Source organism: Pecten maximus, chromosome 6 (assembly GCF_902652985.1).
Source record: "Pecten maximus chromosome 6, xPecMax1.1, whole genome shotgun sequence".
Lineage (NCBI taxonomy): Eukaryota > Metazoa > Mollusca > Bivalvia > Pectinida > Pectinidae > Pecten > Pecten maximus.
This window is the reverse complement of record NC_047020.1, coordinates 21,114,386-21,132,980: the sequence shown is the minus strand read 5'-3', so window position 1 is coordinate 21,132,980 and position 18,595 is coordinate 21,114,386. Positions and strand designations below refer to the sequence as shown.

General features: G+C 34.1%; 1 protein-coding gene across 3 annotated transcripts in view; it reads left to right on the top strand.

Annotated features, from left to right (window-relative positions):
• LOC117329218 (vascular endothelial growth factor receptor 1-like) overlaps positions 1-18,595 on the top strand; it is a 38,224-nt gene that overhangs the window by 3,927 nt on the left and 15,702 nt on the right. The window contains exons 2-9 of one of the 3 annotated variants that reach the window (XM_033887035.1): positions 5,874-6,067; positions 6,651-6,828; positions 7,057-7,356; positions 7,953-8,101; positions 11,579-11,650; positions 13,317-13,352; positions 16,674-16,860; positions 17,065-17,221. In XM_033887035.1, the coding sequence (XP_033742926.1) occupies positions 5,874-6,067; positions 6,651-6,828; positions 7,057-7,356; positions 7,953-8,101; positions 11,579-11,650; positions 13,317-13,352; positions 16,674-16,860; positions 17,065-17,221 (1,273 nt within the window). The remainder of the gene's footprint in view (positions 1-5,873; positions 6,068-6,650; positions 6,829-7,056; positions 7,357-7,952; positions 8,102-11,578; positions 11,651-13,316; positions 13,353-16,673; positions 16,861-17,064; positions 17,222-18,595) is intronic. The other 2 variants (XM_033887036.1, XM_033887037.1) reach the window with 2 other exon arrangements.

Sequence of the window (18,595 nt, the reverse complement as noted above, 5' to 3'; positions counted from 1 at the left end):
GATGTTTGTTTACAAGGTTAGGATGGTGTGTTGGTGGTAGAGGTTTAGATGTTTGTTCACAAGGTTAGGATGGTGTGTTGTGTTTGTGGTAGAGGTTTAGATGTTTTACAAGGTTAGGATGGTGTGTTGTATTGGTGGTAGAGGTTTAGATGTTTGTTTACAAGGTTAGGATGATGTGTTGGTGTTAGAGGTTTAGATGTTTGTTCACAAGGTTAGGATGGTGTGTTGTGTTTGTGGTAGAGGTTTAGATGTTTGTTTACAAGGTTAGGATGATGTGTTGGTGTTAGAGGTTTAGATGTTTGTTTACAAGGTTAGGATGGTGTGTTGGTGGTAGAGGTTTAGATTGTTGTCTACAAGGTTAGGATGGTGTGTTGTATTGATGGTAGAGGTTTATATGTTTGTTTACAAGGTTAGGATGTTGTGTTGGTGGTAGAGGTTTAGATGTTTGTTTACAAGGTTAGGATGGTGTGTTGTGTTGGTGGTAGAGGTTTAGATGGTTGTCTACAAGGTTAGGATGGTGTGTTGTGTTGGTGGTAGAGGTTTAGATGTTTGTTTACAAGGTTAGGATGTTGTGTTGGTGGTAGAGGTTTAGATGTTTGTTTACAAGGTTAGGATGGTGTGTTGTGTTGGTGGTAGAGGTTTAGATGTTTGTTTACAAGGTTAGGATGGTGTGTTGGTGGTAGAGGTTTAGATGTTTGTCTACAAGGTTAGGATGGTGTGTTGGTGGTAGAGGTTTAGATGTTTGTTTACAAGGTTTGGATGGTTGGTGGTAGAGGTTTAGATGTTTGTTCACAAGGTTAGGATGGTGTATTGGTGGTAGAGGTTTAGATGTTTGTTTACAAGGTTTGGATGGTGTATTGGTGGTAGAGGTTTAGATGTTTGTTCACAAGGTTAGGATGGTGTGTTGTATTGGTGGTAGAGGTTTAGATGTTTGTTCACAAGGTTAGGATGGTGTGTTGTGTTGGTGGTAGAGGTTTAGATGTTTGTTTACAAGGTTAGGATGGTGTGTTGGTGGTAGAGGTTTAGATGTTTGTTTACAAGGTTAGGATGGTGTGTTGTGTTTGTGGTAGAGGTTTAGATGTTTGTTCACAAGGTTAGGATGGTGTTGTGTTGGTGGTAGAGGTTTAGATGTTTGTTCACAAGGTTAGGATGATGTGTTGGTGGTAGAGGTTTAGATGTTTGTTCACAAGGTTAGGATGGTGTATTGGTGGTAGAGGTTTAGATGTTTGTTTACAAGGTTTGGATGGTTGGTGGTAGAGGTTTAGATGTTTGTTCACAAGGTTAGGATGGTGTATTGGTGGTAGAGGTTTAGATGTTTGTTTACAAGGTTTGGATGGTTGGTGGTAGAGGTTTAGATGTTTGTTCACAAGGTTAGGATGGTGTGTTGTATTGGTGGTAGAGGTTTAGATGTTTGTTCACAAGGTTAGGATGGTGTGTTGTGTTAGTGGTAGAGGTTTAGATGTTTGTTTACAAGGTTAGGATGATGTATTGGTGGTAGAGGTTTAGATGTTTGTTCACAAGGTTAGGATGGTGTGTTGTGTTGGTGGTAGATGTTTAGATGTTTGTTCACAAGGTTAGGATGGTGTGTTGGTGGTAGAGGTTTAGATGTTTGTTTACAAGGTTAGGATGGTGTGTTGGTGGTAGATGTTTAGATGTTTGTTCACAAGGTTAGGATGGTGTGTTGGTGGTAGATGTTTGTTCACAAGGTTAGGATGTTGTGTTGGTGGTAGAGGTTTAGATGTTTGTTTACAAGGTTAGGATGGTGTGTTGGTGGTAGAGGTTTAGATGTTTGTTTACAAGGTTAGGATGGTGTGTTAGTGGTAGAGGTTTAGATGTTTGTTTACAAGGTTAGGATGGTGTATTGGTGGTAGAGGTTCAGATGTTTGTTTACAAGGTTTGGATGGTTGGTGGTAGAGGTTTAGATGTTTGTTTACAAGGTTAGTTTGTTTACAAGGTTAGGATGATGTGTTGTATTGGTGGTAGAGGTTTAGATGTTTGTTTACAAGGTTAGGATGGTGTGTTGGTGGTAGAGGTTTAGATGTTTGTTCACAAGGTTAGGATGGTGTGTTGTATTGGTGGTAGAGGTTTAGATGTTTGTTCACAAGGTTAGGATGGTGTGTTGGTGGTAGAGGTTTAGATGTTTGTTCACAAGGTTAGGATGGTGTGTTGGTGGTAGAGGTTTAGATGTTTGTTTACAAGTTAGGATGGTGTGTTGGTGGTAGAGGTTTAGATGTTTGTTCACAAGGTTAGGATGGTGTGTTGGTGGTAGAGGTTTAGATGTTTGTTCACAAGGTTAGGATGGTGTGTTGTATTGGTGGTAGAGGTTTAGATGTTTGTTTACAAGGTTAGGATGGTGTGTTGGTGGTAGAGGTTTAGATGTTTGTTTACAAGGTTAGGATGGTGTGTTGTGTTGGTGGTAGAGGTTTAGGACTGAGGTTTTTTATGAAAAATGATGTGTTAACAACAGCTAACTAGTCCACAAGCCATGCAAGCACTGGTTAAAACATATTGAGTAACTTCAATTTTAATTTATAATGAATTAGTTATAACAGGAAAACCTGACAAGTATACGTCTGTGTATCAGTAACCCTGACATCTAATTAGTCAAGATACCACTGTTTAACATTTCTCCCATCAAATAATGCCCTTTTCCCTATCCGCCATATCCTCAAATCATGATGGAGTCTCCTCTGACCCTTGCCACCAAATCTGACACCAATCTCACACGTCCTTAAAAGGTCCTCCTAATCTTTGTCCTCAACACATGCATTGTCAGATCACATTACATCCTCAAATTACATCTCCTTTCTGTAATTCTAAATCTTCCTTGCCCTATAAACTCAAATCATTCTTGGTTTAAACATGAAAATTGACAGAAAGGATTAGATACAAAATCTTATAAGTATAACTTGTATAACCTTCTCCTAACTTAAATAGATTTTACATAAATCATGGCTGTCTTAACATGAACTTCTCTAGAGTATTACCTAATGTATTCACACAAAAAAGGATGTAATTTTTGTAATCATGACTACTGGAAATGGTTTGAATCCTTAATGTACTTACACATATAGGTAAAAGTTTTACTGTTGTATTTGAGAGTGAGACAGAGAAGAGCGTTTCATCCTACTCCTACCCAAACATTGGCTGCTGAGTGATAACATTACAGAACTTGCCAGATAATCTTTCAGCCTATAAAGTGGTTAATATCATTCAACCAGCTCATAATTTAAATTCAACCACCTGTCAGTTCTGCTCATCTAATGGCAGTAAGGCACACGAGTCAGGTACACACTTCAACCTATAATGCACTATTAGTGTTGTATATTTAACACTGCATGTGCATGTAGGTGTATATAGAAAGTTTAATTGGGGTTACGTTTGTATACATCAGTAGCAGACATTCTGTAACTGATCAATCCTGCGCTGGTCTGTTCTCAGGATATATATAAATCCCGCACTGGTCTGTTCTCAGGATATATATATATAGCTGAATGTACCGAGTGGCACCTTGTTAAATATTGGCCAGCTACTGTATGTGTATATTGGGATATTTGTTTTGTGGAGGCTGTAATGTATCCAAAATCTTACAAGGCTGTACAACACACCTGTACAAACAGATGTACATGTATGTCCAATTATGTAATGTTTATAATGCATATGTGCATGTCTTAAAAAAAACAAAACAAATAAAAACAAAGAAACTGAGATAAATCATGACAGAAAAATGCCCATGAACGAAAATAAGATGTTGAGTTTATATCATGACACTTTTTCCTTAGTTTTCTTAGGCCAGCTGTTGATTATAAATTGGAGCTTATTCAAATGCATCTGTTCCTCATCAGGTGTAAATTGGCCAGGTCAGTTAATTCAGTTGGCCAAAGGTCAGCTAGCTAAAGCAAACAGGATGTTCATGATCACGATTATTAGTCAGCAAACATTGGTGTTCAATATATTTAACTTGAAGATACGTCATCAAAACGGTTAATCTTTCAAGTTGAATTTGATCTTTTGTGTTTATCAGATTTTCCACTCAAGATGAACAGACACCCCACATGGTTTTTATCTGTCCTTTACATATTCCGTTTGAATGATCTGGAACGGTCAGTTTGGATTTAGATGCTAGTCTGGATTTCCACTTCACTTTGTATTAAAATAGACGTATTTTCAAGTTTAAGTAGTGTTTGCCAGGAAATACATGAAAGCTTCAAGGCGTTCATGAGATTTGTAGATTTTCTGTTTACTAGTTAGGATCACCCGGTATTATTGAGGAGGAGGAGAAGGGGAACTGGGCTATAAATAGAACAAACGATAACAGCTTAAGAATTTAAGTAAATAAATAATTTCACTGAAACAGGAAGTAACCGAGGTCAAGTTTCTCTTAATTCCCAGAGCCTGGACAATAAAGGCTATTATAATGTACTTCTTATTTCCGTCGTTGGAGGTTTTAGAAGGCATGAGTTTGGTTCATTGTTACATCTTAACTACTAATTATATACAGGCCTTTTCACCCCTGGGATACAGAATCACAAATCTGTTTACAATAAACTACTATGTATCGACTTGCCCTTTGGCACGTACATGTATATACTTGGTGTTAGAATAGAGGCCTATAGGCCTATATACACAATTAGATTATTTTATTGTGAACCAGCAACTATAATCATCAGTATATTGATTTTAATATATTTCTGGTATATAGTCAGTACAAAATCTGTTGCCAACAGAAATTTAATTTGTTCATAAAGCTGGCACTTCTCAAAAATTGAAAAAAAAATTAAAAGATGCTAACTTTTTATTTTATTGTCATGAATAAATTAAATATACCCCTAACCTGAAAGATAGAATATGCATATGTCTCATAACACATACATGGTTATGAGATCTATAATTTAAGTTAGGGTGATCAGCTGAATGAAAGAAACACTGAAATGCCATATGGTTGATGTGGTCATTTTACTTGATATTATAACAAACTTTGTAGAAATTGTATTTGACTTTTAAAAAAAAAAAACTTTTTTTACATATAACCTTCGTGGATTAATAACTGTTTGTCTTTATTACTATAACTTCACAGAGTTTAGGGATCACGTCAGTTGATTTCCCAGTGAGTGAGTAATCACATAATGTACCAGTTGTATGCAATTGTGTGTATGACAAGACTAAAGTAGAATTCCACATCCTAGGACTATACATGTATTGATAAAACAGTCTTGGGAGAATTCTACAACATACCATAAATATTGTACAAGTACATTTTTTTCAGTATTTGATCATGACACGTCAATTTTATTATCCACCATAAAATTTGACAATATGACTCCAGATTCTATTCACTGTATCTCAAAATAGATTTCACTTTTATGATATTTATAGGTAGTTCTGAGAAGCCAACATGTATTGATTCATGATTGTTTTGTGGTTGTATATAAATATATATATAGACATTTTATATAATCGGTCGTTACTAGTTAGTGACTATAAATGTAATTGAATGACAACTAAGGGAGATAACTCACAGTATGAATCTACAAAGCTAATCATGCTATCCTAATGAATTATGTTTATTGTGTTTATCCAAGCTAACTTCAGTTCAGCAGAAATGCTAACATTGCCTCTGGACATGCTGTAAGGTCTAGAATTCTAATATTTTCTCACTTTTCACAAACACGTTATATAATTAGGAAAGTACTAGTACTGTTACATTTTACCATATATTAGAATATACCCCATAAGTAAATTAAGTAAAAAAAAAACTTTCCTTTTTGTATTTTATATTTATCAGTAAAGAAGAAGGACCAAGAACTGTATCACATTTTACCATGAGAGGAATAAAGTAAAGGCATTTCATTGTTTTGTTTTGTATTTTTCAGTTAACAAGAATGACCCACGTCCTACCATCCGCCTTTACACAGATTTAGATTACAACTCCACAGAAACCGATGGGTCAGATTTTATGGGCCAGGAGGCTGGTGACATCATCCTATCACCAGGACAAAACTTTACGATTGAGTGTCGGGGTGTTTACAATGTGACTATGAGACTAATACGGAGTTACCATAAAGTGGTATGCATGATTGACAATCCTTTTGTGAAGAAACAATTCTTTTGAGAAGAAACAATCCTTTTGTGAAGAAACAGTTTAATTATTATTTTCTTAATTAAAATGGTCCTAATTATATAAAATCCTAGTTTTATATACAAAAGGGTTTTTAAGGCTTTAGATTTACATCCCATCGCTAGGTATTTTCATTTTAATACTGTGAATCAACAATGATTAGATGAAGTTTCCATAATGGTGCTGTGGCTTAGTATTGGTGATATATTTCTAACTAGATCAGGTGGCACAATGGTAACATACTACTCCCTCTCACTAAGTGACCTGGTGTACCAGGGTTTGATGTCCCAAATCAGACATGAAAATGTATGGCGTCATCAGCCCGACCACTTGGGTTTTCTCTTGAAACTCCTGTTTTCTCAGGTTTTCTCTTGAAACTGCTGTTTTCTCCCAAAGTAAAAGTCCTCGGGCACTTCCATCCACGATTAACATAGTTTATATAAGCTGTTTTGCAATTGTTGTTGATTAAATAAAATTTAGATTTACATATTTGTAACTTTATGGTACTGTTTATTTCTGTCCTTTGTTACAGAGCTCCCCCTACACAGGACTGAATATTGAAGAGGAGCGATTGTTACAAAGTGTTAATAACTATGCCGCTAATTTTACTGTGAGCAATATAAATTATCTATATACGGGGGAATACAGATGTCTGTACGTCGACGAATTCAGAGATGATTTATACAGCAGTATTTACATCTATGTATATGGTAAGTTATTAAAACAATTGTTGTATTACAGTGTGTATTCTATGCCAGTGTTACTGATAATCACTATTTTGTGACACTTGTATAACCATTAAACAAATCACTATTTTGTGACCGAAATATTACCTTTTAACAAATCACTATTTTGTGACCGAAATATTACCTTTTAACAAATCACTCTTTTGTGACATATGTATTACCATTAAACAAATCTTATTCTGATCATTTCAGATCCTAACCATTTACTCACACCTTTAAAAATGGAAAACAACAGATTTGTAAGTGTGGCAATTTACCACTATCAGAAGACGTACATTCCATGCAGAGTTACGCACCCTGATGTCCAGGTGGAGCTCTATAAATTGTACCCTGATGAACTCATTGAGACTGGAGATACAAATGCTGTTTACTACGACCCAGAAAAGGGATTCGTGCTGGATTATCCCAACAGTTTCTTTATTGGATTGTTCGCCTGTAGAGCTAATTTCACTAATTACACAGACACAAAACAAGTACATCTTAATTACCTGGGTAAGTCTACTTGCTAACCTACAGCCGTCGGTTCAAGGACAGAAATAGCCACAAGAAGTGAACAATAGACAATTCATTTGAGCCAGTATTCTGAGGATCCATGTTTTATTGAAGTACTGTAATTACAAATGCACTACGAAATCATACACTGTAGAATACCACATATTGACAAATATGTACGTAGGTACATGTTGATATATGTTTTGTTACACAGACATTTGGATATAAGATGGCATAACTGCAGGAAACCATTCTATACAGGGGACATGATAGAATTTAGGGTAATCAAAGTTCTAGAGGATATGTGGCGTTCAGACATACATACAATGTTATACTGTATACTTGGTACTAGCATTAGACTTTATAACAATAATGAGTATAGCATAATTTTTAGAAATTAAAATCAATTTTTCCTTGTATGATAAGAGTTATAATGTTTAGTGTGTGTTAGTAAGTGCATGTTCCCACATAACATAGCAGGATGATAAGCCAATGTGATTTGTTAGAATTCTTTAACAGTTGTATGTATGTATATATTATAAAGAGCCTGCTTAGGTAACTTTTCCATAAAAATCAATTTGTATTTTACAATACAGGGAGGAGTCGGTCAGCTCCCACGCCCGTCCTCATTGGGTCAGACAAAGACTTCATTCTGGAGAAAGGTTCCAATTTCACACTTCAATGTGAGGTTAAAGTTGATCCTGGCTATGTTATCTTCATGAAATGGATTTACACATCAAAAGAGGTAAGAAACAAATCATGGAAACTGATGTTGGTAAACAAATCTGAGACTGAAGGTAGCTGTGTACCGATCGCGGGAAAAGTCATAAAAATTATACAGCTGTTTGGCTGTACACTTATGTGAAACTTATTGAAACTTAAAACTCAAGAATCAGACTTATCTTAGAAATCATAAAGCTGAATTATATTTATAATTCTAGTTATAGAGACAGGGGGCCAATCTGCATAAGAGTGACAGGGATCTTTTGTAAGATTTCATCAAGAAGGCCTAGCTATATATATAGCTATTAGGCACAAATTCCTATCATCAAAATGCTATCCTTTTATATACTGTATATACCAGTATTGAAAATGCATTTTGATATTCTCTGTACAGGTTTTTCTGTGCATACCTTCATGGATAGTCTAAGTCAATCTTTGCCTTCACACACAGAATAACAATATCAACTTTAATTTAAGTACAGAACAGAGCAGGAAAATGTTTTTTTGATTGACATATATGAAGACAAAAGTCACCATGCCTACCGTGTATGAAGAAGGCACTGTCAATGCAACAACTGGCTACATGATTATTGTGTTTTAAATCTTTCCCAATACTAAATTATGTCAAAGTAGTGATTATACCATGTATTCCTATCAGGCAGGGGTAATTGTAATCATGCAATCATAATCAATTGTAATCAGTTAAAAGTTTTGTAGTAATCGACAATAATAATTAATTGAAGACTTTTTCAATTACTTGTACCGGTTATCATTATCATAATCTTCTACAGTAAAAATGCACTGTGTAATTGTTATTGTGTCTCGATTTTCCTATTAATGAAGATAATTACAGAAATAATTATTACACTTTGGTATCAGATTAAATGAAGCCCAGCTACCATTAAACAAGTCATCAAGCAAATTGAGGTCAAAACTACATTTTGATTTTATGTGGTTAATATCTAACAACTTGTCTTAATTTGTCTCCAATGTGTTTTTCTTGTTGTTATTTGTTTTATTGTTTTAACTTGTAGGTTGTGACTCACCAATTTTATTTTCAGAAAAAGAATGATTAGCAACATTAGTAGCAGAAATGTCTGACTGACTTAACTAACAGTTTACTTATAACAATTTAGATTAGTTATAACCTAATGGTATTTATACTTGTTCCTGTAAGTCTGATATATTACATGTAATATGTTGATTGTTTCCATAGATAATTTTTGTTTACCAGAGCATGATATTACTATCCTTCCCAGTCCACTCAGCTTTCCCATCTTTCCTGACCCAACTTATAAAACCAAAATCCCATGGCTGTTCTTGGCTTTATCATAAAGAATAGTTTCAAAAAGAATGCTTGCATCTGGCGATGATTTGTAAGATTCCACCCACTTCCCTCTGTCCATGTTATGGTAGCCATTTTGTGTTGTATCCCTGTGTGGTCATTTCATTTTTCTCTATCAGTCAATGTCAACTGAAGTCAGATGAACAATAGATTTGATAATCATCTGTAATCTGCTCTAATTTAACCAGAAAGTGTATGTAACACCGATAGTTAGAGATAATGTATGTAACACTGATAATTTGAATTTTTCTTTGGTGTATAATTCAAATTACAAAAATGTTTCAGGTAATATTAATCTACAGAAACATACTGAATTTTTCTCCCTTAATACTGACACACACATACTATTTCTGTTTCTCTGTTGGAGTTTCTCCCCTTATACTGACACACACATACTATTTATGTTTCTTTGGTGAATTATCTCTCCTAATACTGAGACACACATACTATTTCTGTTTCTCTGTTGGATTATCTCCCCTTATACTGATCATGACACACACATACTATTTCTCTTTGTTGGATTATCCCCCTTATACTGACACACACATACTATTTCTGTTTCTCTGTTGGATTATATCCCCTTATACTAACACACACATACTTTTTTTTCTTTGGCGGATTATCTCCCCTTAAACTGACACACTTATACTATTTCTGTTTTTCTGCTGGATTATCTCCCCTAATACTGACACGCACATACTATTTCTGTTTCTCTGTTGGAGTTTCTCCCCTTATACTGACACACATACTATTTCTCTTTGTTGGATTATCCCCCCTTATACTGACACACTTATACTATTTCTGTTTTTCTGTTGGATTATCTCCCCTAATACTGACACACATACTATTTCTGTTTCTCTGTTGGAGTTTCTCCCCTTATACTGACACACACATACTATTTATGTTTCTTTGTTGGATTATCTCCCCTTATACTGACACACACATACTATTTCTGTTTCTCTGTTGGATTATCTCCCCTTATACTGACACACACATACTATTTCTGTTTCTTTGTTGGATTATCTCCCGTAATACTGACACACACATACTATTTCTGTTTCTCTGTTGGATTACCTCCCCTTATACTAACACACACATACTATTTCTGTTTCTCTGTTGGATTACCTCCCCTTATACTAACACACACATACTATTTCTGTTTCTCTGTTGGATTACCTCCCCTTATACTAACACACACATACTATTTCTGTTTCTCTGTTGGAGTTTCTCCCCTTATACTGACACACACATACTATTTCTCTTTGTTGGATTATCCCCCCTTATACTGACACACTTATACTATTTCTGTTTTTCTGTTGGATTATCTCCCCTAATATTGAGACACGAATACTATTTCTGTTTTTCTGTTGGATTATCTCCCCTAATACTGACACACACATACTATTTCTGTTTCTCTGTTGGAGTTTCTCCCCTTATACTGACACACACATACTATTTCTCTTTGTTGGATTATCCCCCTTATACTGACAAACACATACTATTTCTGTTTTTCTGTTGGATAATCCCCATTATACTAACACACACATACTATTTTTTTTCTTTGTCGGATTATCTTCCCCTTAAACTGACACACTTATACTATTTCTGTTTTTCTGTTGGATTATCTCCCCTAATATTGAGACACGCATACTATTTCTGTTTTTCTGTTCTAAAAAGGGAACCTGTTTCTGTAGGAATTTCTTGTCTTAATCAAACAATAAAAAAAGTAAAGATAGAGTCTGAGACAGTCATTCTTAGGTGTATGAGATCCCACCATTTCTATGTTAAGATTAAAAGTTTATGTTATAACTGAAACAAGCTTTCAAGGAAAATATTCTACTACCGATAAAAAAAAAATTATTACTGTCAACATACATTTGCACTCAAATTAGAAAAACCTCTGAAAAATAAGTTTCAATGAATCCACAAAAATTTCATCAAGAAAAAGAAAAAATATATAGATAAATTTGAGGAAAGAAATTTCCTTTTTCCTTTAAAAAAAATCCCATAGGAGAAGTTAGTAGGACACATGCTCAATGGTAAACAGGGTAAAAGTCCTACTATGAGGTATATGAGGGACTGCATGTCTATGGTAGATCTGTAACCCTATGTGTACATGGTAGACATTTGTATAAACCACTCTTGTTTATGTAGACTCTCGAGGAAATCGATCTCTCCGCTGACTTTGATTCCACGGAATTGTCAGCCATGGGTAACGACACAGAGGTACGTAAGAAATAACTAGCGCATGTGTTATAATTAATTTGCTATCTGTTTGGTTTGAGGTTTTAAAATTAAGGAAATTAACAGCATGAAGGTGTTGTTTCTGTTTAAAGCAAAATTTTGTCTGATAGTATATTAACAAACAAAAAAAAAATTGAAATTTTGTTTTGAAGGTTATTAAAAGTGTTACTCTTGGTACTAGGTTGTTGTTGTTGAATTTATTTTTCATGATTTTTCTTTTAGTTTAAACATATGCTTCAAATATTATAAACCATGATTCTTTTGTTAGGAGAGGGGGGGGGGGGGGGGGGGGTGTATTTTAAGCTTATACATGTGTATGGCCCTTTAGGACATTACAATAGAATGCTATGTTAGAAAAGTTAACTTAAAGTGACATGTGACTAGAGCTGAAGCTTACTAAAACTATCAATGAAAAAGGAAAGGTAAAGGAAATGTGCTTTATAGAAATTAGTTTTATTTTATTAGAATGCTTTGAGTGCTTGTGACTCTGTACTTATAAATTTACTTTAAGTTGTCGTTAATTACCACAGAGTCTACTGCATACATGAGATAGGGGCTTGTGTTAAGTATGAGGGTCATAGTGCATTCATACAGCTATAACATATACTGAGAAGGGGAGACACACTTATTGTACAATCCTTTCAAACATTTGGGTGACTGAGGTGTAATCCTAAAATGGCCACTAATGAAGTGTATTACATATAATCTTGTATAGTAAAGACCACCGATAGTCCAATACTAGAGATTTTTTCATTTGCTTTCTAGTGAATTTTGTGTAATAATCTTGCAGAAGACTTCTTTTTCCAAAGTGTGCTTTAAGATATTTCAATTGAAAATATTTATATGAAAGGTGAAAATGGCAATTATATTTGTGACAGTTGACAGACATGACATATGATATGGTTTACTTGTGATTTTATTGTTACAGAAAATGAATCAAATAAAGACATGAAATTGTTGATAATTGAAAATGATGTATTTGGTGAAAAACATCTCGGCTTAATAGAATTTGACTAGGTAAATTCATACCAAACTTGAAAATGGGTGAAGGTCTCTTACAGCTATCATTATAAAATATAAGAGGTTAGACCAGGACTCTCGTGTCTTTGTCTACTCTGTTCAGCCACTGTGTAATAATGAAGTCCTTTTGATGTGAGATGTGAAAAAAAAGAAGTAAAGATATAAATAAAATGATTCGAGCAGTTTTTAAACCCTGAGATGCAAGTGTAATAATTCATTTTGTTTTAAGTATATAACATAAATATTTCAGCACCGAAGCCTGTTTCAAAACAGAGTTTGAATGAAAAATAAAATTTTGTAACATTTAAACAGAAACTAAATATGTAGTAAATAAAATTTCTTCTGGAGACAGTTTGAAATCGTTGAGGAAATAAATATTAACATAATCAGTGTTTAAAATTTTTGACATAATTAGATTTAATTTTAAAATTACGAATAAAACATCAAAAAATTCTGTTAAGGCTGTAGAATAATGCTGTAAAACTATAACTACTGTTTGTACTGTTTATAATCCTTAGAATGCATGTATGTTGTATACTGGTGGGTATACTAATACACAAGTGTCTCCGTCCCCCACTTCCCCCGGGAATGACACACCCGTATATATTGATCATGATTTCATTTGTAGATGGGCGTCGCTGTTGAGATTGCAGCCCCTGCGCCGGTAAGCATGCATCACGCATGTACAGCCTGATAGTATGCCTATGGAGTTATGATCTCCAGGATATTCTTTTTACCTGCATGCAACACTGGTTGTGTAATGTATTGCACATTTGCACATTTTGTATTTTATCTTTTTCCCATTATAATAACCTCCTTTTAATTGAAATATTATTTTAATATAATGGTTCTTTTTCAGTTTTCTGGGTTTTTTTTTCTTTTTTTTGTTTTTTTTTTTTTTCGTTTTTTTTTTTAGGTTTATTGACTTGCAGTTTTCTTTGTAGCTTTATGATTTTCAGTCAGTAATGTTGCTCCCAGGAGGATTGGAATGTCATGTTTCGACCAGCAATATTAGTGTTTCAAGAGACATTAGGAATTTACATTTGATATTAGTCTTTACCTCCATGATCTTAATACTGAATGTCAGACAAGCAAGGGAATGTTTCGTCTTAAGGAGAATGATTTGTCACAGATACAGTAATGTGTTACTGCTTACCTCTAGTAATGTGTTACTGCTTACTTCTAAAATACATTTTCTTTTGTGTAAACATCTCTAATACAACTAGTCAAGTACAGTTTATTATCATAATTAGCAACTGATGTACATGTATATACATGTACAATGTATATGTCAATTACATATTAATTTCTATAATCAAATTGTTTCACAGAAATCCAAATATCATTATACTAACTTAACATTAAAGGGACATCACGGTAAAAACGTTGTTATTTTCATTGAATGTACGTGTTTTGTTCCTTTCCAGTTATGTTTCTGTGCTATCCCAATGTTCACAGTCGATCCCTATGTCTAGCTTGACCACTTGATTTAGTTGGGAATCCCCCTCTAAATTTAGCAGGGAAATTATTTTTAAATCATCACGTGACTGTTTTGAAATCGAGGCAACACAAACACACGATAGTTTACAAGGCGAAATATTCCACCTGGGTTAGTTGGATAACGATATTATACAGTGGTTTACACGTTCTGTATATATTCCGGCACACATGTTTATGTGTAAATAAGTGTTAACACTGTACATATAGTATAGTAACAATAGCGATGTACTGGTACAGACTGTATAAATATTACTGAGTTTATGTAACTATTACCGAGTTTGTGTAAATATTACCGAGATTATCATGACCTACTATCCAGCAATCAAGCAGAATACGAGCAGCGTCCGTATTACTGCTGTTTTCATGTTTGAACTGTATTGTACTGCTTCCCCAGTTTTATTCTAGGATTGTGTTTGACCCATTTTCCCATTATTCTCTTCATTGCGGAAGCTGTTATCGTTTTCAACCGCAGTCGATTCATATTGGAAGCCATTTTTGTTTTCAGGTGTTTTAGCGTGTTGTGCGCAAGCGTTATGTCACAAAATTAGCATATTCAGACTATTGATCAACGAATTGTGATAACCTTTTTATAATTAATAATTGATGCTTTTTATGTACATATATCATCAAATTCGAATGGTTATTGTTCATAAGGATATTTTTTTTAAAGATATACCCACTAATATGAAAAAATACAAAATTTAAATTGGTTTACCGTGATGTCCCTTTAATATAACTACCATAATTTGTTACCTCAGGTGTGATGACACAAAAGAACAAATGTAATGACTAGTACTTATACCAGTAAAACCACCCGAGTCTGTTAATTGAAAATAAATCAAAGGGAGATAACTAAAACATTACACATGCATGTGTGAAATATAAATGATGGTAACTTCTGGTGTATAGTTTTGCTTGTGAGATTCAGAGTAGCTATGAGCTTCAATGCATGTTTGGGTAACTGTTAATTTTTGTTTTGGGATATTGCTTTGATTTTTTTTTTTTTTTTGCATGAATCATAAATTGATAAAAATAGTGACATGCGTCCAAATAATGTTCCACTTTTAGAGACATGTAATGAAAAAAGCATACATCTAGACAATATATAAATATAAGATAAATACTTCAATAACTAAGTTTATTCTGGCCTTAAAAAGTGATAGAATTAATGATTATGTAATTATTGGTAACTTGACTTTTTTTTGCAAAATATTCCATATATGTATTATACAAAAAACTTTGCTTAAACCAATTGTATCTGAATACAATTTAAGGGAAATAACTCTAAGAAATTATATATGGCATACGAAAAAAAGTTTTGCTTTCATGCATTCTAGTTGCTATAAAATTCCTGTATGAATGATTGAATGAAGAGATTTCACACAATATGATATTGATAGTTACATGCATTTTGTATTTTTCATTTTATATACAGTCATAACCTGTCTATTCTCTCTTTTAAGATATAATCTGTTTAATTAAGATATAATGTGCCATTCTGATCTACCAGAGCTACTTCCCTTCGTTCACTTTATCAACTTGAGAATGGTCTATTTTGTCTAAGCCTTCCCCAAGTAAGAATATGTCAGTCCCAGGTGTCTACCAGACCAAGTCCATTCTGAACCTTTTCTATTCCATTCAATCGTTCAGTCACAGCCGCTAAATTGAAGGGAAGTAACTCTGGTAAATAACGACATCGTCTTTAATATGTTATTATTTCTTTTATCACAAATTGCTGTACTGTACATATTTATCACTATAATATGTTTATCAATATAATCATGCATAGTACCCTGTATATATTTTGGTATCAATAATTTTGTATATTTTTTTCATTGTTATGTTGTTTTCAAAAGTGAAAGCAGTTTGTGAAAAATCTAAGTATTTAGGCCTATTGTTATGGTAGTGTTGATGTAATATTAGCTTATTCTATGGAATTCATCAATTCATGAAGAATTTGATACCAGAGTCTTAAAGATATCAATGAAAACAAAGTTTTGCACACCCATTTACCTGGTATATAGGCTGGAAAAACACTGGTTATACATTTAGATAAAACTATTTAGCTTAAATTTTTGCTGGCTTAAGCAATATTCAAGTTACAATTTCGTATTTTCAACTCTATTATTCAACTACCACTGATTATAATGGTATATCCCAAATTTCTTTTGGGAAGATATTTTTCTTTCATCTAGAAAAGTTTTTACTGATAATTCAGACCTAGTCTAGGCAGTGTGATGTTGTAACTGGAACACATCTATAGTGCATGTACATGTAGATATTTAATTGGTTTGGTTTGGAATTAGCACTGTTGTCCTGATATGAAATAGTTTAAAATTGTTTCATTTCATATATTTACTAGATAATCAATATCAATGTGTTTTCAGTATTAAAATGCTATAAATTGTACTGTTATACATGTATATGTACAGCTACAAAAGGTCTAATTCAAATTTTGAGTTTAAAAACATTGATTTTCTGTCAGGTTTCGGATCGAGTAAGATACACAGCACCTACAGTGAAGCATATGAGAGATATATATAACTATGACATCATCAGGACGCTGTTAATCGTGCGTAATGTCCAGTTGAAGGATGAGGGTGTATACACCTGTCAAATCACCACACATGACAAACAGCAGAAAACCGCCTCCAAAGATATCTACATTAGAGGTACTGTTCAACATGACCCTTACATAAATTTATAAAATATGGAAGCAAGGGATATTATATAAGTTAGCCTTTTACCTCCAATTCTATTTCATATTGTACTGGGTTTATATTTGACCTTACTGTTTTATCTAAACAAAAGAGATAATTGGAATTGAATCACAACCTAACTTGATACAATGTTATATCGTGTTTTATTGACTGTAGAACCCTACTGCCATGTCAATGTACTGGGAGGACAGAATGTCATTGAAGTCGACGAGAATGAGAAATATATACGACTGGCTTTCGCCATCAACTGCCACCCTGATGACTTTACAGTGAAATGGTACAAGGAAGACTTCCTCCTGCCTACAAATGTCGAGTAAGTTGGTCCAAGGGAGGTGACTCTGTACACTCCACAAGTTTGCCAGCTAATTATATATACCTGGTATATATAATCCTAAAACATATGGAATACAATTCTGAAGCTGTGGTGATATATCATCAATGGAAATCTGCAAATTTTTAGCCCACCATCATCAGATGGTGGGCTATTCAAATCGCCCTGCGTCCATGGTCCGTGGTCCGTCCGTCCCTCCGTCCGTAAACAATTCTTGTTATCGCTAATCCTCAGAAAGGACAGAAAGGGATCTTTCTGAAATTTCATATGTAGGTTCCCCTTGGTGCCTAGTTATGCATATTGTATTTTGAGACCAATCGGAAAACAACATGGCCGACAGGCAGCCATCTTGGATTTTGACAATTGAAGTTTGTTATCGCTATTTCTCAGAAAGTACTGAAGGGATCTTTCTGAAATTTCATATGTAGGTTTCCCTTGGTGCCTAGTTATGCATATTGCATTTTGAGACCAATCGGAAAACAACATGGTCGACAGGCAGCCATCTTGGATTTTGACAATTGAAGTTTGTTATCGCTATTTCTCAGAAAGGACTGAAGGGATCTTTCTGAAATTTCATATGTAGGTTTCCCTTGGTGCCTAGTTATGCATATTGCATTTTGAGACCAATCGGAAAACAACATGGCCGACAGGCAAGCCATCTTGGATTTTGACAATTGAAGTTTGTTATCGCTATTTCTCAGAAAGTACTAAAGGGATCTTTCTCAAATTTCATATATAGGTTCCCCTTGGTCCCTAGTAATGCATATTGGGACCAGTCGGAAAACAACATGGCCGACAGGCAGCCATCTTGGATTTTGACAATTGAAGTTTGTTATCGCTATTTCTTAGAAAGTACTAAAGGGATCTTTCTCAAATTTCATATATAGGTTCCCCTTGTTTGAATAGTACTTGAGGGATGTTTCTCAATTTGCACAGATTAGTAAGAGGAAGGGAAAAATAGAGAAAAGATCAATCTGACATTGAACCTATAAAGATCATTCAATGGTGGGCGCCAAGATCCCTCTGGGATCTCTTGTTATTATATACAAAAGGAATTACCGGTAGATAAAAAAAAATTGATGAAATTATTTTAGATGAAAGTTAATACAAATCACTTGAATCTAGTTGTATTCCAATTAAATGTTTACCCAACTACAGGAGGAATCCATACAGGAACTACCAAAAGAAGTGATTTAATTCAAACACATCCTCAACACTCCAGAGGTTACGATCGCATAAGCTCTCTGTGGAACTTTTTGGTAAACTTTACTATAGTTTATATAGGGAAATCACATTTTTGACTATTATTTGTTGGATTTGTATTGGAATTCATTCTAACTTGGTTCAAATTATCAG